Below are 24794 nucleotides of genomic sequence, written 5' to 3'. Positions count from 1 at the left end.
GTCTTGGTTCAAGCCTCCGGCTCCCCACCTGCAGGGGAGTCGCTTCACAGGTGGTGAAGCTGGGCTGCAGGTGTCTCTCTTTCTCTCCCCATCTCTGTCTTCCCCTCCTCTCTCCATTTCTCTCTGTCCTATCAAACAACAACTACAACAATAAGTACAACAGCAACAAAAAAACAATAAGGACAACAAAAGGGAATAAATAAAATTTTTTAAAGTTTTTTAAAAAGCAAAATATGGGCTGGCAAAATAATTCACTTGGATAGTGTGCTACTTTGACATGTACATGACCCAGATTTGAGCCTGGTCTCTCTAACTATTTCTCTTTGTCTCTATCTGACAAAAAATCACTGTACCAGTGATACCTGATGATAAAAAAGAGCAAGATATATCTAGAATGAAATCTCTCTTACATATATAATCTTAGCTTAAGTTAGTATCATCTTTCACCTAAATTATTCCAGCACTCTGTCTTAGAAAAACACAAAAATAGGGGGTCGGGCAGTGGCGCAGTGGGTTAAGCGCATGTGGCGCAAAGCGCAGGAACCAGCGTAAGGATCCTGGTTCGAGCCCCCGGCTCCCCACCTGCAGGGGAGTCGCTTCACAGGCGATGAAGCAGGTCTGCAGGTGTCTATCTTTCTCTCCCCTTCTCTGTCTTCCCCTCCTCTCTCCATTTCTCTCTGTCCTATCCAACAACGAATTGCGTCAACAAGGGCAATAATAATAACCACAACGAAGCTACAACAAGGGCAACAAAAGGGGGAAAAAAAAATGGCCTCCAGGAGCGGTGGATTCATGGTGCAGGCACCGAGCCCAGCAATAACCCTGGAGGAGGAAAAAAAGAAAAAGAAAAAGAAAAACACAAAAATTGTTTTAGATCAAGTGGTGGTTCATCCAATAGGGCACACATGTTATAAGGTGCAAGGACCCTGGTTTAAGACTCTGGTCTCCACTTCCACAAGGCAAAGTTTAGGAGTGGTGAAGCAGTGCTGCAGATGCCTCTCTTTTTCATTTCTTCCCTACCTCCCCCTTCACTCTTAGTTTCTGTATCTAAAACAAAATTACAAATACATAAAAATATATATTTTTATGAGAGAGAACCTGATTATCACTTTGGCACATGCCAGGCCAGGGATTGAACTCCATACTGTAAGCTTAAGAGTCCAAAGATATATCCACCCCTGGTCAACTGCAATTTTCTCTTGACTATTTCCCTGTCTTTTGTCCTTATTTCCTACAATATCTTCATAGATGAAGGTAGCCTAATCACTCAGGAAAGTCAGATCATGCCACCCTGCTTAAAACCCTATAATGGTGATGTTCATTCTAAATGAAATTCAAAATTCTTCATATGGAATTCAAAGTTCAACAGTTTTGTTTTGCATCTGTTTGTAATATGTGCACTCTATCAAGTGTGCCACCACCCATCCTCTGTTCTAGATCTTTTTGATGGAACTTTTTTTTTAAATTTTTTTTTAAAATTTATTTATTTATTTTTCCTTTTGTTCCCCTTGTTGTCTTTTTATTGTTGTTGTAGTTGTTATTGTTGTTGTTATTGATGTCATTATTGTTAAATAGAACGGAGAGAAATGGAGAGAGGAGGGGAAGACAGAGAGGGGAAGAGAAAGATAGTCACCTGTAGACCTGCTTCACCACATGTGAAGGGACTCCCCTGGAGGTGGGGAGCTGGGGGTTCGAACCCGGATCCTTTGGCCGGTCCTTGTGCTTTGTGCCACATGCGCTTAACCTGCTGCGATACCCCCTGACTCCCTGATGAAACATTCTACATTCTAACACATTCTCCTTACTTTGCTCAGCTCTACCCACAGGGGCTCCATTCTGCTTCCCAAATGGCACTCACTTTATTGTAGCACATCCTATCTTCCTTTCATTCTTTTTTTTTTGCCTCCAAGGTTACCATTGGGGCTCAGTGCCTGCACTACCAATCCACTGCTCCTGTGGTCATTTTTTCTTTTTTTCTTTCTTTCTTTTTTTTTTTTTTTTTTGGCTAGGACAGAGAGAACAGAGAGAAATTGAGAGGGGAGGTGAAGACAGAGAGGGACAGAGAAAGATAGACACCTGCAGACCTGCTCACCGCTTGTTAAACAACCCCCCTGGTAGTGGGGAGCCAGGGCTCAAACCAGAATCCTTAAGCAGGTCCTTGCACTTCGTACTATGTGTGCTTAAGCTGGTGCGCCACTGCCTGACACCCCTTTCTCTCTTTAGTCACCAACTCTGCTTTATTTATGTTCTAAAAGATTACTTGTTTATTTATTTATATTTGCTAGTGAGAAAAAGAGGCAGTGGGGAGAGAGAACCAAGACACTACTCTAGCACATAAGATGCCAGGTTTTGAACTCTGATCTCAGGTTTGAGAGTCCACTGTCTTATCTACTGCACCACCTCCTGAGACATCCTGCTTTCTTTTTTTCTTTTCTTTTTTTTAAGTATTTTATTTTTGAGAGATGCAGAAAAAGACACAGTGAGAAACACCAGAGCACTGCTCAGCTCAGGCTTGTGGTGGTGTGGGGGACTGAACCTGGTACTTCAGAGCCTCAGGCATGACTGTCTCTTTCCATAACCCCCCCTTCCCCGCACTATCCTGGCTTTATTTTTCTAAACAACATTTGACATTTATTTTCTTAAACATTAGTTAATTAATTAATTAATTTTATTTGATAGGACAGAGAGTAGTTGAGAAGGAAAGGGGATAGAGAAGAAGAGAGACAGACAGACACTTGCAGCACTGCTTCACCTCTCATGAAGCTTTCCTCCTGCAAGTGGAGACTGTGTTCTTGAACCCAGGTCCTTGGACATTATAAGATTTACATTTAACCAGGTGCCACAATTAATTTTTTCTGTTTTTTGTGATTAATAATGGATTACAAGATTTTAAGATTACAGCATATAGTTCTCCACACTATACTCACCACCAACATTCTATTTGACATTTATTTTTGTCTTGTCCCACTAGAATACAAACTTCATGAGAACAGAGTTGTTGTCTATTTCGGTGACTGATTTTCCCCAACACCTAGAACAGTGTTATTATATGCAATAGCAATAATTTCTTTTTAAATTAATTATATTTATTTATTTATTTGAAAGAGACAGCCGGATATTGAGAGAGAAGGGGGAGATAGAAAGGATGAGAGACAGACACATGGAATCTTTTTTGTGTAATCATTATACTATCTCCCCCTCACACTTAAAAAAAAAAAAAAAGAGTCCCGCAGTAGTGCAGCGGGTTAAGTGCACAGTAGCAAGGATCTGAATTTGAACCCCCGGCTCCCCACCTGCAGGGAAGTCACTTCACAGGCGGTGAGGCAGGTGTGCAGGTGTCTTTATTTCCCCTTCTCTGCCTTCCCCTTCTCTCTCTATTTCTCTCTGTCTTATCTAACAACGACGACATTAGTAACTACAACAATAATGAAAAAAAAACAAGGGTAACAAAGGAGAACATAAATAAATATAAATAAACAAATAAAATAAACTGGGAGTCCGGCGGTAGCACAGCGTGTTAAGCGCACATGGTGGGAAACGCAAGAACAGGCAGAAGGATCCCGATTTGAGCCCAGGGCCGCCCACCTGCAGGGCAGTCACTTAACAGGCAGTGAAGCAGGTCTGCAGATGTCTATCTTTCTCTCCCTCTGTCTTCCGTTCCTCTCTCCATTTCTCTCTGTCCTATCTAACAACGACGACATCAATAACTACAACAATAAAAAACAAGGGCAACAAAAGGGAAAATAAATAAATAAATATTTTTTAAAAATTAAAAATAATTTATAAAAAACAAGGGCAATAAAAGGGAAAATAAATAGTAATATTTTTTTTTATTTAAGGAGACATTAACAAAACCGTAGGATAGGAGGGGTACAACTCCACACAATTCCTGCCACCCAATCTCCATATCCCATCCCCTCCCCAATAGCTTTCCCATTCTCTATCCCTCTGGGAGCACGGACCCAGGGTCGTTGTGGGTGTAATAAATTTTTTTTAAAAAGATATAATGTGGTCCGGGAGTGGCGCAGTGGTAAAGCTTTGGACTCTCAAACATGAAGTCCTGAGTTTGATCTCCCGTAGCACATGTGCCAGAGTGATGTCTGGTTCTTTCTCTATCCTCCTGTCTTTCTCATAAATAAATCTTTTTTTAATATTTATTTTATTTATTTATTCCCTTTTGTTGCCCTTGTTGTTTTATTGTTGTAGTTATTATTGTTCTTGTCGTTGTTGGATAGGACAGAGAGAAATGGAGAGAGGAGGGGAAGACAGAGAGGAGGAGAGAAAGATAGACACCTCACCGCCTGTGAAGCGACTCCCCTGCAGGTGGGGAGCCGGGTTCGAACCGGGATCCTTATGCCGGTCCTTGTGCTTTGCGCCACCTGCGCTTAACCCGCTGCGCTACAGCCCGACTCCCTTTCATAAATAAATTTTTAAAAAAATCTTAAAATATATATATATATATATATACAAGGCAGAACAAATTGTTGACTAATCATGAATCTAACGACAAAAATATTGCAGATGCTCAACAAGACAACAAATAACCCCATCCAAAAATGGGGGGAGGACATGGACAGAATTCACCACAGAAGAGATCCAAAAGGCAGAAAAACACATGAAAAAATGCTCCAAGTCTCTGATTGTCAGAGAAATGCAAATCAAGACAACAAGCTACCACTTCACTCCTGTGAGAATGTCATACATTAGAAAAGGTAACAGCAGCAAATGCTGGAGAGGGTGGGGGGTCAAAGGAACCCTCCTGCACTGCTGGTGGGACTGTCAATTGGTCCAACCTTTGTGGAGAACAGTCTAGAGAACTCTCAGAAGTCTAGAAATGGACCTACCCTATGATCCTGCAATTCCTCTCCTGGGGATATATCCTAAGGAACCCAACACATCCATCCAAAAACATCTGTGTACACATAAGTTCTTGGCAGCACAATTTGTAATAGCCAAAACCTGGAAGCAACCCAGGTGTCCAACAACAGATGAGTGGCTGAGAAAGTTGTGGTATATATACACAATAGAATACTACTCAGCTGTAAAAAATGGTGACTTTACCATTTTCAGCCAATCTTGGATAGATCTTGAAAAATTCATGTTAAGTGAAATAAGTCAGAAACGGAAGGATGAATATGGGATGATCTCATTCTCAGGCAGAAGTTGAAAAACAAGATCAGAAAAAAAAAAAAAAACCAAGTAGAAACTGAAATGGAATTGGCGTATTGCACCAAAGTAAAAGACTCTGGGGGGGGTGAGGGTGGGGGGGGGGAATACAGGTCCAAGAAGGATGACAGAGGACCTAGTGGGCGTTGTATTGTTATATGGGAAACTGGGGAATGTTATGCATGTACAAACTATTGTATTTACTGTTAAATGTAAAACATTAATTCCCCAATAAAGAAATAAAAACAAAGAATATTGCAGATGAAGATATGGGTTCTCTGTTTTGGAAAAAGCTAGTAGGTCTTTTCTAGGTATATTTTAAGGGGCCCATGACCCTACTAGTTTTTGTCTGAACTTGACATCTAACATGCAGGTGACCTAATTTATTGTCTGGGGAGATGGTGTCATAGTTGGAAAGAAGACTATAAAGTTGGATCAGGAAAGAGAGTAGCTCCCAAATAAGGGGAAAAGCATATAAATATTGTTATCTGTAAACCCCATTGATTTGATCTGGGGCCCATATTCAGCACAGGAGCCTATGTAACCTCTGTATCTCTGTAGGTCTGATCTGGCATTCTGTGGTCACGGCTAGGAACATTCTAGGCTGCACTAATTTCAGGACCCATCATTCTTGGGTGATAGGTAGAGTATGTTATCCAACCTCCCTTCAGAGAATGGAATATTCTCGTCAATAATTCCATTTTATAAATAAATAAATAAATAATCCCCCCCCCAAAAAAAAAAAAAAAGAAAGAAACTCACTCATGAGGTTCCAAGGTCCTAGGTTCAACCTCTGGCTCCACTTAGGGCCAGAGTATTTTTGTTTTTTGATTTTACTTATTTATTTTAATGAGAGAAAGATATAGAGAGATAGACCAGAACAATGTTCAGCTCTGGCTTATGGTGGTGCTGAAGATTGAATCTGGGACCTTAGAGCCTCAGCATAACCATTTTGTTGTCTCCCTGGCCCCAGAGTTTAATAAACAAATAAAGGAAACTAGATTGCACAGCATCCATCAGGAATTTTAACTATAAGAAGTGATGAATGACAAGTTCAAACATAGAGGCTTTTCAGACGCATCAGAATGAAACCACGTGGCTGGTATCCTGTGCCCAATTAGGTGAATAGTTTTGTTAAATATTTACCAGCACATAAACAGATGATGATCCAAAGCAAATTGCCCTCGGTGACTCTGCTAGCAATAAAGGAATGACATCACTGGAGGACCTCAAGGCATATGGCCAGGCAGGTGACACATAGCCTATGCTGTGGCTGCTAAGGAAGCCAGTCTTATGACAAACTACTAGGAAATTCTTAGAACCTGAGAATCGCCTCTAGCTCTTATGCCAAATAAGAGCGAGGGAGTGAGTGTCTTTGTGATCAGTGTGATGTTACATTCCTAGCAGTATATTTGTGATACTTTTTCTTAGATGCTTATATGTATATGTATATATATATATATATATATATATATATATATATACACACAATTTTATTTTATTTTATTTTAGAATAGAGACTTGGAAGGAAGAGGAGTGGAGAGGGTAAGAGAGAGAGATACCTACAGCACTGTTTCACCACTTGTGAGCCTTTCCCCCTGCAGGTGGGGACCAAGGGCTTGAACTTGTGTCTTTGAACATTGTAATGTGTGTACTCTACCACATATTTTGAGCAGGCCACTGCCTGCTCAAAATATATTTATGCACAAAGGAATGACATAGGACTTGTTTAAATTGAATTTCTAGGTTCAATGCAGCCTATTATTGCTGCTTCCAATGCGGAGTCCCAGGTTGTTATTAGTAACCTTCTCACAGTCCCCTCAAACTAGCTGCACCCCGGTCCATTGAGACCCCAACTGTTACCACGCCAATACTCCCCTAAACTGTCAATGCCCTAAACAGTCCTACCCGCTGTCACCAACCATCAGAGACCCCTCTTCTGACATTCATACCTCCACCCCTCTATCTTGTCACCAGTGCGGATAGATTTCTTCGTGAATAGCCCTCAGAGACCCCTTCCTGTCGAGACTTGAAGTTTCATTCTCTTCATTCACCGCTCGTGTCATCAGAGCCCAAAAATCCCACTCTTCAATCCCGGTAGACCTCAGACGCCTCAAGCCTCCAAGATCTGCACTTCCTGCAAGCTAGCGTCAGTCAGTCACTGACCCTCAAAGGCCCCCCAACACACCCAAATACAGGCGTACGTGGCCCCACCCCTTGGGGAGGTGACCCGACGAGTGGCGCCGGAAGCCCCGCCCCGGCGGGTTGCTAGGCGCCGGCAGCCGGAAGTCCCGCCTGCCGTGTAGTCTCCGCCGCTGTGCTGCTGTCGTTGTTGTTGTGGTTGGTGAGCTGAGCTCCGCGGCTCCGAGAGCCGGCTGCGTCCCTTCACCGCCGTCGCCATGAAGTGGATGTTTAAGGAGGATCACTCGCTGGGTGAGCGCGCGCTCTGGGGCCAGGTGGCGGGGGTCGGCGGCCGGTGGTCCCCTCCCCCACTCGAGCCGCCCTGGGCTGGGCCAGGCGGGGCGGAAACCACTGTGGGCGCAGGTCCCCAGTCCCGGCCCCGGGGATGCTGCTCCCCGACCCCGCGCCGCCTTCCGTGGCGGGGACGCGGCCTCCGGGACTCTGGATCGTGGGCCTGGGGCCATGCGCAGGTCGCGGGGGATGGGCAGAGCCGGACGGGCCCGGGCTGCGGAGCGGGATGGGGGGGAGTTAGTCCAGGGGGACCCCGAGAACCCGCCCGGGAGAGGGCAGGTGCGACGCCCACCCGGTGTGTTTGCCCCGCAGAACACAGATGTGTGGAGTCGGCCAAGATCCGAGCGAAATATCCCGACCGAGTTCCGGTAAGTGCTGGAACTGCCCGCTTCGCTCACCTCACTGTCACCCCGGCCGGCCGGCGGAGCGATCGTGGCCGTGGAGCGGTCGACAGGCCGAGCTGCCCGTGTCGGTCAGGAGTGGCGTAAGGTCAGACGGGCCCGCGGGGGGCCGGCCGGGGGGGGGGGGGGGGGGCTCCAGCGGGCGCTGTTCAGCTGCCTCGGTGCTGAACCCTCCCGATCTAGGCCAGCGGGCTGCCGGCCGCCTCTGGGCTCCCCCGTCTGTTATGTAAGGGACGATGTTCTAGGACGGGGCAACAGGTCACTGCCACTTTGGGGAACAGCGGTGTAAGCAGACCTGTCACTTTGGTCTTGGCGGTGGTGGGACTTGAGCTTCAGGACATTCATCTTTGATTTTGCGTCTCGCCATCTTTACCTCCCTTCTAACTCCCTTTCCTCTACTCTCAGCCTGTCATCTTTTCCTACCAAAACAAAAAGCTGAGAACTCACTAAAAAGAAAAAGAAGAAAAAATTCCCTCCTCCCACGTTTAGCCTTTCATCAGTAATAAATGTAATCTTGTGGCCTGGGAGGTGGTGCAGTAGATAAAAGTGCTGGCCTCTAAATCAGGAAGTCTTGAGTTCGGTTCCCAACATCACATTTCCCAGAGTGATGCTCTGATTCTCTTCCTCTCTCCTCCTCTCTCAAGTGAATAAATAAATAAATCTTTAAAAGAAATGTGATCCTATGTATTTTCCAATGGTAGAGGAAGCTTTAAAATTTTTTTTTATTATTTATTCCCTTTTGTTGCCCTTATTTTATTGTTGTAGTTAATATTGTTGTCGTCGTTGTTGGAAACGACAGAGAGAAATGGAGAGAGGGGGAGAGGACAGACCTGCTTCACCACCTGTGAAGCAACTTCCCAGCAGGTGGGGAGCGTGCTGATCGAACCCAGATCCTTAAGCTTAACCTGGTCTGCTTGCTTAACCTGCCGCACTACCCCCAAACTCCCTGAGATTTTTTTTTTTAAGAATAGACATGTAGTGTTGTGTAGCGGGTTAAGCGCAAGTGCAAAGCTCAAGGACCAGCATAAGGATCCTGGTTCGAGCTCCTGGACCCCCACCTGCAGGGGGATTGCGTCACAAGTGGTAAAGCAGGTTTGCAAGTGTCTGTCTTTCTCCCTCTTTGTCTTCCCCTCTTCTCTCCATTTCTCTGTCCTATCCAACAACAATAACAATACTACTAACAACAGTAATGATAACAGCAGTGATAGACAACAAGGGCAACAAAAGGAGGAAAAATAGCCTCTAGGCACAGATTTGTAGGAAGCTCCAGCAATAACCTTGGAGGCAAAAAAAAGACATGGAGTTTCATGCTTAAGGCTCCAAATTTTTAGATTCAGTCCCCCAACACTGCCATGAGTCAGAGCTGAGCAGTGCTTTGGTCTCTCTGTATCTAGTCAAAATAAATATATATTTTTAAAAGGATATGCATTTCTGGTATTGTAGTTTATGAACAAGTCCATTGGAGTGGGAGGGGAAAAAATGAATCCTAGTTTGGAAGGCAGCAGCAGGCAGAAGAGCTTGGTTCTTGGTTGGAATTGACAGTCATTCCCATCAGTCCAGAGTTCTAATCTCTTATGTTCCTTGATACCTTAATTTCCCAAAGTGTGAAGGTACAACCATCGTAGGGTCCTGGAGTAACAGGCTGTTTACAAAACCCTCACCATATATTACTGGTTCTGCCCAAAAGAAATGAAAAGCTTTATAGTAAGGGCTGTGTTTCTATGACTGACCACGGAAAAGCACTTACTGTATCTCTGTAATACTTTGATATCAATTCTTAACCTCTAGAGTGTGTGGTTTACTAAGTCTGAGGCCTATTTTCTCATGCCATACAGTTTCCCACTCACCTCCTTGCCCACATGTTGTACATCATCGGCTTTTGGACAATATGAGGCCAGATCCTCACATTTTTTTTTTTTAACCAGAGCACTGCTCAGCTCTGGCTTGTGGTGGTGCAGGGGACAGATCCTCACATTATAAACCTCGTCCTGACTTCTCATTGTTTTCCCAGGTAATTGTGGAAAAAGTCTCAGGCTCTCAGATTGTTGATATTGACAAACGGAAGTATCTAGTTCCATCAGACATCACCGTGGCTCAGTTTATGTGGATCATCAGGAAAAGGATTCAACTTCCTTCTGAAAAGGCAATCTTCCTGTTTGTGGATAAGACAGTTCCACAGTCCAGGTGAGAGTTATTTACTGGTGGTGAACATCTGTATAACTGCTTACAGAATTCAAAACTTTAGAGGCTAAAAACTCTTAAAATATCTTCCGTTAAAAATGTGAATGTTGGGGGTCGGGTTGAGCACAGGTGGCACAAAGCGCAAGGACCAGCATAAGGATCCCAGTTTGAGCCCCTAACTCCCTACCTGCAGGGGAGTCACTTCACAGGCAGTGAAGCAAGTGTCTATCGCTCCCCCCTCTGACTTCCCCTCCTCTCTCCATTTCTCTGTCCTATCCAACAACAAAGACATCAGTAACAACAATAACTACAACTACAATAAAGCAAGGGCAACAAAAGGGGGGGAAATCAAATTTAAAAAAATGGGAAGGTCTTTGTACTCCCTGATATCAGAAAGAAGGTGTTATATATATATAGTGTGGTTTGAGGCTAAGAAAGAGTTCTTCTAGCGTTTGCCCTTCTTCCCTAGCCAGTCAACAGCCAGCGTCAGGTTGAGCCTGATATAAGGAAAGAGAGTAAAGCCTGGACACACACTCCTCGTGTGAACCACACTGAATAATTCCACTCATTTGGGTTGACTTTTTTTTTTTTTTTTTAAGATAGGGACTCAGAAGAGGGAAATACACTAGAGTATCATCCCACTATCTGCAGAGCTTATCCCTGGTGCCATGGTACTACCTACCATATGGTGCTAGGACCTAGACCTAGAGCTTTTTTTCCTGGTAACTTGTGTCCCTTATTAAGATGTCTTGGGAGGGGGGTAGATAGCATAATGATTATGCAAACAAGCTCATGCCTGAGGCTCTGAAGTCCCAGGTTCAGTCCCTGCACCACCTTGAGCCAGAGCTGACCAGTGCTGTAGTAAAGAAAAAAGTCATCCTCCAGGGCATAAACTTTTATTTTTTTAATTTTTAAATTTTTATTTACTTACTGGATAGAGACAGAAATTGAGAGAGATGGGGGAGGTAGAGAGGGAGAAAGAGAGACAGTTGCAGCCCTACTTCACTTGCAAAGCTTTCCCCCTGCAAGTGGGAGCCAGGGGCTTGAACCTGGGTCCTTGTGCACTTAAAATGAGCACTTAACCAGGTGTGCCACCGCCTGGCCCCAGACTTTTAATAATGAAGTCTAGCCTCACATTCTTGAGGATTCCCTTAAAATAATTGAGGTAGGGAGTCGGGCGGTAGTGCAGTGGGTTAAGGCATGTGGCGCTAAGTGCAAGGACCCTGATTCCTTACATGCAGGGAGTCACTTCACAGGCGGTGAAGCCAGTCTGAGGGTGTCTATCTTTCTCTCCCCCTCTCTGTCTTCCCCTACTCTCTCTGTTTCTCTCTGTCCTATCCAACGACAGCAACAACAACAATAATAATAACCACAACAAGGGCAACAAAAGGGGGAAAAATGGTCTCCAGGAGCAGTGGATTCATGATGCAGGCACTGAGCCCCATCAATAACCCTGGAGGCAAAAAAAATAAATAATTGAGGTCATATTTAGGCTTACGCCATCAAAACTGGACATTTGGGGGAGTGGTGGTAGAAGTAGATAGCAGAGCATAATGGTTTTGCAAAGAGACTCTCATGCCTGAGCCTCCAAAGTCTCAGGTTCAATCCCTTGTCCAAGCATAAACCAGAACTGAACAGTTCTCTGGTAAACAAACAAAACAAAAAAAATAACTGAACATCTGAAATGAGATTTTCTTCTAACCATCTATGAAATAAGTCATATTAAATTTCTGTTGAGTTTTCAGGTCCTTATGAAGCTCAACTTGCAGGTAATCACTTGGCTTACTTGAATTTCAAATTCAGCCCACTATTGTGTCAGGAGTGACTGCCTGATTCTCAAGCACACTAAAATGGCTGCTGTCCAATAAAGGGTGTTATGGTCTCTTTACAGACTTAAATCTCCCTCACATTAAATAGCAGATTAATATCCTCCCCCATCAACCCCCCATCACCACCACTACTTTTTTTTCTTTTTCTAAGATTTAGTTATTTATTTATGAGAAGGTTGGGAGTGAGAACCAGAGCATCACTGTGGCATGTGCAGTGGCTGGGTTTGAACTAGGATGTCATGCTTGAGAGCGCAACATCTGGGAGTATACTGCGTCCCAGGCCATCCATCTACACTTCTTACTCTATTGCTGTACTGCCTGGAAGTGATTTTTGGGATAACTTGGGGCCTGAATCTCAGGAGGAACATTACAAGTTCATTTTGTGTGCTTGATAGCTCAGATTTATTCCTCCATGGAAAAAGAAAATGCACTGGCTCAGTCTAAATCTCTGGTCAGTCCATTTATTGATTGAGTACTTATAGGACCAGAGCCAAATCTGGGTCCCCTTCCCCTTAGTGTGAGTTCTAGAGCGTATCTCATGGTGACTCGAAGTAAGTTTTATTTGTTACTCCGCTAAAAGCTACAGCTTTTGGAAGCCTTGGGAACTAGCTCCATGTAGCCAAAATAGGTTCCTTTTGGAAATGTGAAAAGCCCACCTGAAAGAAAAGACTTTTTGATCTTGTCATCATCTTTCAGACTTTGTCCCTTCTCTGAGCAGTGTGCTGCTGGTTTCCCTTAAGGTGGTGGTGGAGGAGGGGGAGGAAAATCCTTAAGACAGTTTCAGCAGAGTTTGACCATCCTATATTTCCTCTTTTCCTGGAGGTGACTTCACTCGGTGGGAGGAAGTATGACATAGGCCTGTGGTATTGAGTTTATTTTCCTCTATCTGACCCTTGATTTCTTGGAGGAAATGAAGGTTTCTGGAGACATTAAGATTATGCTGAAGAGGGTCCAGGTGGTGGCACATCTGGTTGAGTACACATGTTAGAATGTGTGTAGACCCAGGTTCAAGCCAGGAGGAAAGCTTTGCAAGTGTCTCTTTGCTGAAGATGCCCTGGGAGATAGTGCTGTGAACAAAGTGTTGGACACACTCTCAAGCATGAGGTCCTGAGTTTGATCTCTGGCAACACATGTGCCAGAGTAGTGTTCCGGTTCTCTCTCCTCTTCTCTCATAAGTAAATCTTTAAAAGAAAAAAGGTTTCTCTAGAGACAGTGAGATTACTCTTGATTATGTAAATCTAGCAGTTATGAAGGCCTCACATTTTTAACTGTCCCTTCGCCCTGTTATCCTTGACCTATAAATAGAAAGTGATTCTTGGAGCAGCAGAGAGTACTTCAGGATTTCTTTTGCCTTCTCCTTTTATCAGCACTGCTTTATGGTGGGGGGAATTGAACCTAGGAGCCTCAGGCATGAGAGTCTCTTTGCATAACCATTGTGCTATCTACCCCCCACCCTTTCCTTTTTTTTTGTTTTTCTTTTTACCAGAGCACTGTTCAACTTGGGTGGGGGGTGACCCTGAGACTTTGGAGCCTCAGGCATGAGTCTCTTTGCATAACCATTCTTCTTCCGTAGCCAGTCAACAGCATCAGGCTCCCTGATGTAAAGTTTCGAGACCTCCTTTGACTCTGGAGAGGTGGCAGTCGTTGACTATGTGGGTCATAGTCTGTCTGTAGCCGCAGGGGCAGTTCGGGTCGTCTCTGGCTCCCCAGCGATGGAACATAGCGGCGCACCGGCCATGGCCTGTTCGATAGCGTTGAGGAGGGTACAATCATAACGTGCTAGGTCAAAGCCGGGTTGACACTTGCATAATCATTATGCTATAATGTTCCCTCCCACCCTCTTGACCAAGTCCCATTTATCATTCTAGCCCCTTGGGCTGGATGTCAGTGACCCAGGTCAGGAATTTTTTTTTTCTTTTTAAAATACTTTTAATTTTATTTTTGAGAGAATTTCAGAGACAGAGACACACAGAGAGAAACACCAGAGTACTGCTCAGCTCTGGTTTATGGTGGTGCAGGGGATTGAACCTGGGATTTAGGAGCCTCAGGCATGAGAGTCTGTTTGCATAACCATTATGCTATCTCCCCCACCCAGGAATTTATTTTTAAATTGTATTTATTGGGCTGAGGAGCTAGCATAATGGTTTTGCAAATCCCCAGCCCCACAATTCTTGTTACTTACTACCAGAGCATTTTTCTAGTACATGGGATGCCTGGAATCAAACTCCTAAATCCAGCCCTCTGGCCACTGCACTACCTCTAAAGTCACCCAAGTCAGATTTTTAGTCACTAATCAGGGACCCCTTTGAAGATGCCTGTGATGTATTTTGGCTTATGCAATTGCTAATTGCCAGATAGCAACAAAAGCAAGGTTTGCCCAGGCTTTCTTTCTTAGGCTGTGTATGTCTCTAGGTTTCAACTGCTTCTAAGGCAGTTTGGCAGTCTGTTCCTTTGTTTTTTCCAACCTCCTTAGGGAAGTTCAGGAGCTTTCTTTAACATCAGTCCAATACTTACAGTCTTCAGCGAGTAAGTCAGAAGTTAAAAGGATGAGTCTGTGAAACCCTTCCCACCTAGTAACAGTTGCTGAAATCAGGTTGAGACTGAGCAGACATAACTTCAGTTATTCCTGCCTTGGCACTGAGCTTTGGAGGGCATATAGGCAGTTACCACATAAATGTCATGATTGTTGTTTTGTTTTAAGTATTGACTCTAAATAGACAGCGGCAAGTCCATACTTCCTAAATTCTGAGTTTTATTTATTATTTGTTTAAAGTATATCTCAAAATGGGAAAGGTTAACATTAGAAAGTTAAATTCTGCAAGCCTCTGCAACACCATAAGCCAGAGCTGAACAGTGCTCTGGTTAAAAAAGAAAGAGAGGGGAGTTGGGCGGTAGCACAGCAGGTTAAGCACACATGGTGCAAAGCGCAAGAACTGGCATAAGGATCCCAGTTCGAGCCCCCGGCTCCCCACCTGCAGGGGAGTTGCTTCATAGGCGGTGAAGCAGGTCTGCAGGTATCTTTCTCTCCCCCCCCTTCCCCTCCTCTTTCCATTTCTCTCTGTCCTATCCAACAACGACATCAACAACAATAATAATAACTACAACAATAAAATAAGGGCAACAAAAGGAATAAATAAATAAATGAAAGAAAGAAAAGTGGTCCAAGAGGTGGTGCATTGATAAAGCTTTGGACTCAAAAGCATGAGGTCCAGAGTTCGATCCCTGGCAGCACATGTGCCAGGGTGGTGTCTGGTTCTTTCTCTCTCCTCCTATTTTTCTCATAAGTAAATAAAATCTTTTTTAAAAAGAAAGAAAGTTAAATTCTGGGTGGGAGTAGATATCCTCTGGTTATGCAGAGGCTCTCATGCCTGAGGTTCCCCCCCAGTGCTGTGGAAGCAGGGGCCTTAAATCTAGGTTTTGTGCATGGAAAAACAAGTGATTTCCCAAGTGCACTACCTTGTTGGCTTACAAGTGTAGGAAAGTCTTTTTGCATAACCATTATGCTATCTTCCTAGCCTGCTATTTTCTAATCATACTATACTAATGTGCCAGTATTCTTTCAGGACACACAGGGGGCCTGGAAATCAAGTGTTTGGTCACAGGCTGCAAAGTGGAGCTTTTGGCTCCAAGTAGCAGTAAGCTCTGTTACTTTTCACTTTACTTGCCCAAGGGCTACCCTGAGGATTAAAGAAACAGTGCTGCTTCCAATTAAAGTTCCCACAAAAGGCTGTGTGACAGAAAAGGAATTGAAGGGACTTTAACTCATTAGGCACAACCATCTGTTCTAGTTGTCAGATTATAGGGTCTGAAGATGAGAGCCCTAGACCTGTGTTATAGAGGCTAGTGGCAACTGTCCTCACCTGGGAACTTGTTACAAGTGTAGACTCTCTGGCCCTACCTTGACTTACTGAGCCCAAAGAGGCACTTTAACAAGATGTGCAAATATATTATTTTGTATGCATGTTTGAATGTGTGAGAAGTGTTGTTCCAAGGGAGGATGGTGGCATTAGAACATAATTGACTCTGTATTCCTTTGGAGGTAAAGATAATAGAATCTAAAAAGAAAGGAACAAAAGCCACATGATAGGGACCCTCAATTTCTCATCTCAGATCCTGCCTTAGACAATAGTGGCTTATTTGGGCCCATGTTCATCAGGTGAATCACACAGGATATGAATTAGACCATTGGTGTTTTAGAAGCGCCTCAAATAAGCACCACATTGAGATTAGTTGCACTAACAGTCTGATGGATGGTTCCAAACTTGACATAGGTAAATGGGGGATGGCTGCCTTTGAACTTCGAAGTGTCTGATACTCTTATGTCTAAACCCCTTTGGCAGTGGTAGTGAGGAGAATAACTTAAAAAAAAAAAATTCTGCTTAAGCGCAGGTGGCGCAAAGCGCAAGGACCTGCATAAGGCTCCTGGTTCGAGCCCCTGGCTCTCCACCTGCAGGGGCGTCGCTTCACAGGCAGTGAAGCAGGTCTGCAGGTGTCTTATCTTTCTCTCCCCCTCTCTGTCTTCCCCACCTTTCTCCATTTCTCGCTGTCCTATCCAACAACGACATCAATAACTACAACAACAAGGGCAACAAAAGTAAATAAGTAAAAAAATTCTGTGGCAGAGTAACTTTTTTAATATTTCCTTTTTTGTTGCCCTTGTTCTATTATTGTAGTTATTGTTGTCTGTCTTCATTGTTGGATAGGACTGAGAGAAATGGAGAGGCAGACATCTGCAGACCTACTTCACCACTTTTGAAGCAATTCCCCTGCAGATGGGGAGCCGAGGGCTCGAACCGGAGTCCTTACACCTTAACACCGGTCCTTGCGCTTTGCGCCACGGTGCACTTAACCCACTGCGCTACCACCGAACTCCCAGGAAGCTGAGGCCTTACATGTGCATGATTTTACTCTTCTGGGCCAACTTTTTTTTTCCTTTTTCTTGTGGGGGGGGGCAGGAGACATGAATGAAGAAAGACAGGAAGGAGAGACACCAATGCTATATAGTAAGCACCTCCTATGGGGAAGCAGGACTCAAACCTAGACCATGCACATGGCAAGGTATACGATAAACCTTTCCCTATAAATTGTCTCTCCACTCAGGAGATGCTTTTAAAGCTCCTCATTAATTCTGATGTGCCTCTGAGCTAGAGAACCACCCACCACTCTGTCTTATGAGCAAGGAATACTCCCTCTACCACTGGCCCATCGGTCCTCTCACATATTCTTCCAGGGTAGTGCTGTCAGTGAATGAGATGAGTGATTCACAAGATGGTGCAATGAATGAAACATTGGACTCCTGAGCATGTGATCCAGAGTTTAATTCCTGGCATCACATGTACTATAGTGATATTCTGATTCTCCCCCGCACACACTTACCACACCTCTCTCTTTCATTAATAAATATTTTAAATAATGATTGAAATAACTTGTGAGGCATGCACATGGCTTTAAATTTCCTAGTGGTACCATAAAGAAAAAGAGGTGAGGGACCTGGTGGTGGTACACCTAGCTGGAGAGTCCGGTGCTTTATCCACTGCGCCACCTCCCGGACCACCTTGTTTTACATTTATAGCACATTCCAGCTCAGACAAACCACATTGCAAGTGCTGAATGTAGCTACTGCTATTCTGTTGGGCAGCAGAAATATAGGGCATTTGTTATAGCAAAAACTGCTAGTGGATTGTGGTATTCCCCAGGAGTCTTTCTTTTGCAAATTCCAGATTAAGAGAGCCTCACAGGGAGCATTGTTATATTGTACAAGATACTGATAAGATAATTTAGGGTTCAGTCATCCACCTCCACATTGTTGCTTAATGGTCCTCATCTACCCACACAGCCAACCAAGCTAAGCTCACAAATGAAGCAGGTATAATAGGGAAGGGTTAAGAAAAAAACACCTTTATAAATAATGACATTATGGCTGTTTACAGGGAGTCCTAGCCTACACAGTTGCCAGGTGCAAACTGTTAAGAGTGGAAGTTTCAGACATGAGTCTCTTAGCGTAACTGTTAAGCTGTCTCCCCTATCCCAGAGTTCAGTTTTTTTCTTTTCTTTATTTATTCCCTTTTGTTGCCTTTGTTGTTTTATTGTTGTAGTTATTATTGTTGTTATAGATGTCCTTGTTGGATAAGACAGAGATAAGTGGAGAGAGGAGGGGAAGACACGGGGAGAGAAAGATAGACACCTGCAGACCTGCTTCACCGCTTGTGAAGCGACCCCTGCGGGTGGGGAGCCAGGGGCTCGAACCGGGATCCTTGTGCCAGTCCTTGTGCTTTGCACCACGGGCACTTAGCCCGCCAAGCTACCACCCGACTCCCCAGAGTTCAGTTTTTAAGCATCTATTGTGACTGTGTGTGGGCTGGTAATGGCTCAGATTATTGTCTTACTTTTGGTTCTAGTGACCCCACCATTCCTGATCACGCTGGTGTTTAACAAATATCTGTGCGTTCTGGGTCTTGTTGGGTTTTTTTTGTTTATTTCTTCCCTAGTAGTACAGTCACATGGTCTGAACTTGCCTGGGGTTCCAGGCGTTACTACACTTATTCTGGAGCTGGTACAATACATTTTCCTGGCAGAGAGCTAGATTAGGTCTCCTACTGCAATCTGTTTTATAGCTTAGGGAAAGACAGGATTCCCCACCTACACATGCTTAGTTTGAGCAATATCTATTTTTGGAGGGTTCTTAGGAAGGCTGAGCAGAATTTCTTGGGTCCCAGATACAGTCGGAGCTTTTGTTCATTACGTGTGAGTAATATACCTTCTCTTTGATGACACTGATGCAGAGCTCTGGGGCAGAGGACTTTTATGTAAAAGCTTTGATAAGAATGGACCCACTTAGGCCAGTAAGATAATTCACCTAAATAACATACCTGCTTTGTCATGCACATGGCCCCCATTCCACTACACTGAGCAAGTTTTGGCATCTTAGTCTTTTTTCTCTCTCTTTCTATCTGGAAAATGTCTCAGAGTGATGAAGCTCTGGAGACAATAACAACAAGCCCACTTGTAAATAGCATGTTGGGTACTAATTATGATTCTGTAAATAAATCAAACTGAAGAAAAAAAGAGCTCCATGTATTCTTCTTTATTGGGTCCTTTATCCATATAGGAATGGGTCTCTTGGACTGTTAATTTTGCTTAGTTTTTTCTCTCCCCATGGTATTTAGGTAACTACATTCTAGTACTAGCTAGTCAAGCCCACTTAAAGATTTAAAGCTGACCTCTAAAGGGAGTTTCCCACCCACCCCTTTGATTAAACCCAAGGGCTCATACAGGAGAATCATGTGCTAGTCTACTACTGAGTAACATCCTCAGTCCTAAAGGATTTTCTTGGCATGGAGTCAGATATCCTCCTGTTGGGAAAGGAGGATGAAGATTTTTTTTAGTCTTTTTTTTTTTTTTGGGGGGGGTGTGATTTATAAGACAGTTGTAATAAGTACTTTTCTCATCTTACTGCTATGGGTGTCTGTACATCATTCCTGCCACCAACCTAGGTGTTCCTGGAGCATAGTGGACTGAATCCCAATGCCCACTCAACCCCCTCTCCCCACACATATACCCCTCCCTTCCCCAGTTCTTGAGGCCTAATTTTTTTTTTTTTTTTTTTACACCAGAGCACTGCTCAGCTCTGGTTTATGGTGGTGCAGGGGAATTGAATCTGGGACTTTGGAGCCTTAGGCATGAGAGTCTGTTTGCATAACCATTATGCTATCTCCCCCACCCAAGGCCTAATTTATCTTAATTGTTGGATGTCTCTTGTATAAAAGGATTGTAGGCACCAACAGTTTATTTATTGGATAGAGGCAGCCAGAAATCAAGAGGGAAGGGGGGTGATAGAGAGAGAGACACACACACACACACACACACCTGCAACACTGCTTCACCACTTGTGAAGCTTTCCCTCTGCAGGTGGGGACGGGGTGGGAGGGGAGTTCAAATCTGGGTCCAGGTCCTTGCACATTGTATCATGCACTCAAACAGGTGTGCTACCACCTAGCCCTTGAGTTGCTTTTTCTAACTTCCACCCAAGGCATGGTTAAGATTGTTCCTGTAGTCAAATTCCTTTTTTTTTTTTTTTTTTTTTTCGTGATTTAAAAAATTATGAGGTAACAGGTTCGTACAACTCCACACTGTTCCCACCATAAGAGATCCGGATCCCCAGTCCCTCCATCGAAAGCTACATCAGTTATCCCAAGTTTGCAGATATAGATTAACTATTATTTCTAGAACTATCTGTCTGTATTTGTATATATTTGGCTTTTTTTTTTTTTTAATAGGTCCTATCTTCTCTTCCAACAAACATACACCTATTATTACATCCAAATGTCCCTCCTTTTTTCCTCCTCTCTCTTTGGTTCCTGATAGAGTTAGAGTTCAGAACACTCTGGTCATGTTCCCCTATCATTTCTGCCCCACTGGGAGCATGGGTCAAAATTTTCGAATTCCTTATCATCAAACCATTTTTTCTCTCCCAACAGCTGGACATAGTAACTAAACCCAAGTCTTAATGTTGTTTTCTTTTCTTTTCTTTTTCAAGCCTAACAATGGGACAGCTTTACGAGAAAGAAAAAGATGAAGATGGATTCTTGTATGTGGCCTACAGTGGAGAGAACACTTTCGGCATCTGAGGGCCAGTAGTGGTCTAGGTGCACTGTTCCTGCTTGTGTATCTTGTAAATAGCTGGCCGTTTTCAGTTATACCAAACCCTCTTCACATAGACTTAGTAGTGCATTTGTAACTGGATTTATTTCTTCTTAATATATTGGAAGGATTTTTCCTTAGGCTCATAAATTATCATACAGAGTTTTATTTTGAGTTTTCTTTCTGTGCACTGTCTTCATGGCTATACTCTCCAGGGAACTTGTTCCTCTGGGATTCATACTTAACAAAGATATTTCCATATTGAAGTGAGGTAGGTTGGGTATTAACATGAAAGGAAGGGAGATGATACATTTATTCTGGATTATGTTTGAAGTGCTAGATGGCTAAGTATTAAAAACCATCCAAATTAAATCCTTAGCAATCAGAATACTTGCTTCACTAGATTTTGCCAACTGCCAATCATGTTGGACTGAGCTAATCTGTTCCTCTTTCTGAAACTATTAAGGTAAATAATTAACAATAAAATTTCCTCTTATAAAGGCACTGCAGTGTGACCATGTCCTTTGTTCACTTTCATTTATATGGGACAGAGAAGTGGCTCCTAGTGGGACGGGGGGTGGGGTGGGGTGGGGTGGGGGTGTTTGTGGCATTCATGGCAGCACAGCCTGGAACAGGAAGTGGTATTCCCTGTGTTCCTCGTACCAGAGCACTGCTCAGCTCTGGTTTATGGCGGTGTAGGAGATTGTACCTGGGGTTTCACAAGCAGTAAAGCAGGTCTGCAGGTGTCTTTCTTTCTCCCTCTCTCTGTCCTATCTAACAACGATGACATCAGTTACAACAATAATAACTACAACAATAATTAAAAAGGGGGGGCAACAAAAGGGAAAATATACCCACACACACACAAAAGTATCACTGATCTGAAATAAGCAACCTCTATACTAATGTCAGCTTTGCTAACTGGTGTACTTTTATATTGGTCCACCCTGGCCTCATACCTTCATGATCTCACTGCTTCCTGGCACACATTATTATAATTACTATTTTCTATCTTAATAGATAGAGAGGCAGGATCACTGTTCAGCTCTGGTATATGGGGCTGCAGGTTGAGCTTGAAACCTCTTGAGTCCTTAAGCATGCAGATCTGGTGCACCGGGTTGTCTCCCTGGCCCTTGGACACTTCCCACCTTTCAAATTCAGAGAGACATAGCACCACTCCACTATTCTTGGAGCTTCTCCTGTGCAGTGTATAGTACTTCTCTATGTAGTACTGGAGACCTGAACTTGGCTCCTTAAACATAGTAAAGAGTGCATTCTATCAAGTGAACTATTTTTCTGGCTCCATGGGGCGGGGGAATATTATTGTCATTAGAATCTTCCTCAACCGTGGTTCAAGAGGTAGTGCAATGGATAAAGCGTTGGAGTCTCAAGCATGAGGTTCCAGGTTCAATCCCCAGCAGCACATATACCAGAGTGATAACTGGTTCTTTCTCTCCTATCTTTCTCTTTAATAAATAAACAAAATCTTAAAAAGAAGAAAGAGGGAGTCAGGTGGTAGCGCAGTGGATCAAGCACAGGTGGCACAAAGCACAAGGACCCACGTAAAGATCCCGGTTCGAGCCCCCAGCTCCCCACCTGCAGGGGAATTGCTTCATAGGCGGTGAAGCAGGTCTACAGGTGTCTATCTTTCTCTCCCTGTCTTCCCCTCCTCTCTCCATTTCTCTCTGTCCTATCCAATAACTACAACAATAAAACAACGAGGGAAACAAAAGGGAATAAATATTTTTTAAAAAAAAAGAAAAAGAATCTTCCTCAGCCTGACCCAACACAATCTACTTGTAGTTTTCAAACTAGAAGCAAAAAGAAAGTTTTTTGTTTTTTTTTTTTAGATTTTTATTTTATTTATGAGAAAGGTAGGAGGAGAGAAAAAGAACCAGACATCACTCTGGCACATGCGCTGCCGGGGGATCGAACTCGGGACCTCATGCTTGAGAGTCCAAAGCTTTACCACTGCGCCACCTCCCGGACCACAGAAATAGTTTTGAATGAGGGAAGTAACAGGAAGAAATGAAATCTGTGTGTATAAAATCTTGGTTGCACTTCAGTGCAACCAATTCAAACTGATTGGCTGAAGTTAAGGCAATTTGTTACTTCCAAGTATATCTCTTGGATTTTCCTCTGTATTTCTTCATTCTGGGACTAATTCCTTTCATGTGGTGGCAGAGATGGCTCTATCAGCTCAGAAAACGGTGGCAGGAAGAGCATTTCATGTGGGAACAAGATCAAATTTCCCTGGGTGGATTCTGGGCTTTCTAGAATTAACCAGCTCTCCTGTTTGATGCAGGGAGTGCTGGGAATGAATGACCAACCCCTTAATGGTATGAACAGAACTAGAACTCGATTATATAGACCTCAGGGCAGGGTTAACTTTGCAAAGAGATGTTGATCTGCTTTTGTTTCACAACCACAGACCCACAAATGCATCTGAGAAGAAATAGGAAGTTAAAAAGCAAGTTCACCAAAGTCAACTGCTTTTTTCTTTTAGCAGTAATATATAATTAGCATTTATTGAATCCTTACTAGCTACCAGTTAATACATGTTATCACAACTAAACTCAGAAGCCTTCATAAACTAGTTTCCCACAGCCAAACTAACAACCGAATGGCAGAACTGAGACACCAATCCTGAGATTTAAGAAATGCAGTTGTCAAGTAATTTCATGTCTGGTCTTTCTATTTATAGTGTGCCTCTTACTGTGCTGGACACGGAGGCACAAACATGAATAAAACATTAACCCACCATAGGAGCTTAAGGTCTGGTGGTGAGCCAGTGCAGATTAAGTAAATTGTAAAGTGTGCCCCAGGAGGTGGTGCAGCTGGTGGAGCCTGACTTGAAAGTATGAGGTTTCAAGTTCAATCTCTGGCATCCTGGTTTCTCTATATATGAAAGCAAATATTTTTAGATTTTACTTATTTTTAAATTTTTATTTTTAAATATTCTCTTTTGTTGTCCTTGTTTTATTGTAGTTATTATTGTTGTCCTCGTAGTTGGATAGGATAGAGAAATGGAGAGGAGGGGAAGACGGGGAGAGAAAAACACATGCAGACCAGCTTTGCGCCATGTGTGCTTAACATGCTGCACTACCACCCAACTTCCTCAGATAACTAATTTAAAAAAAAAATTATTTAGGGGGTCAGGCAGTAGTGCAGTGGGTTAAGTACATGTGGCGCAAAGCGTAAGGACCGTCCTAAGCATCCTGTTTCAAGCCCCTGCCTCCCCACCTGCAGAGGAGTTGCTTCACAAGCAGTGAAGCAGGTCTGCAGGTGTCTTTCTCTCCCCCTCTCTTGTCTTGCCCTCCTCTCTCCATTTCTCTCTGTCCTATCCAACAATGAATGACATCAACCACAACAATGACCACAACAAGGCTACAACAACAAGAGCACCAAAAGGGGGGAAAATGGCCTCCAGGAGCAGTGGATTCATGGTGCAGGCACTGAGCCCCAGCAATAACGCTGGAGGCAAAAAAAAATTAATACAAGATAAAGAATATCACTGGCATATGGAATGCCAGGGATCAAATGCAGAACCTTATGTTTTCAAGTTCAGCACCCTACTCGCCATGCCACCTCCCTAATCCCCCCCCAACCCTAGTCCTTTATAAGACACTAACAATGCAGGGGGAGAGTAGATAGTCTAATGGTTATACAGATTCAAAGGAGGTCTCGAAACTTTACATCAGGCTCAACCTGACGCTGTTGACTGGCTATGGAAGAAGGGCAAACGCTAGAAGAAGAGAATCTTAGGTGTAAGGCTCCAAAGTCCCAGGTTCGATCCGCGCGCTACAATAAGCCAGAGATGAGCAGTGCTCTGGTAAAAATAATGATTATAATATTAAATAAAAAAATAAAACTAGCAAGTTACTACAAGTGAATTATTAAAACTGATTTATTTATTTTGAATGAAAGAAATGAGAGGAAAGGGGAAGACACCAGTGTCACTGCTTCACCACTTGTGAAGCTGGCCCTCTCACAAGTGAATTTTTGTTACCCTTGTTTTATTGTTGTTGTGATTATTATTGTTGTTATTGATGCTGTTGTTGGATAGGACACAGAGAAATGGAGAGAGGAGGGGAAAACAGAGGGG

The 24794-nt window shown here is 43.5% G+C and overlaps 1 protein-coding gene across 1 annotated transcript; it reads left to right on the top strand.

The window, feature by feature from the left end:
- Positions 1-7441: 7441 nt before the first annotated feature.
- GABARAPL2 (GABA type A receptor associated protein like 2) lies at positions 7442-21193 on the top strand. Its single transcript, XM_007527571.2, has 4 exons — positions 7442-7599; positions 7951-8006; positions 10051-10223; positions 20586-21193. The coding sequence occupies exons 1-4, from the start codon at positions 7566-7568 to the stop codon at positions 20674-20676; spliced, it is 354 nt and encodes a 117-aa protein (XP_007527633.1). The 5' UTR covers positions 7442-7565; the 3' UTR covers positions 20677-21193.
- The last annotated feature ends 3601 nt before the right edge of the window (positions 21194-24794 follow it).

This window comes from Erinaceus europaeus, chromosome 2 (genome assembly GCF_950295315.1).
Source record: "Erinaceus europaeus chromosome 2, mEriEur2.1, whole genome shotgun sequence".
Classification (NCBI taxonomy): domain Eukaryota; kingdom Metazoa; phylum Chordata; class Mammalia; order Eulipotyphla; family Erinaceidae; genus Erinaceus; species Erinaceus europaeus.
The sequence above is the reverse complement of the archived record's forward strand: the minus strand, read 5'-3'. Positions and strand labels throughout refer to the sequence as shown.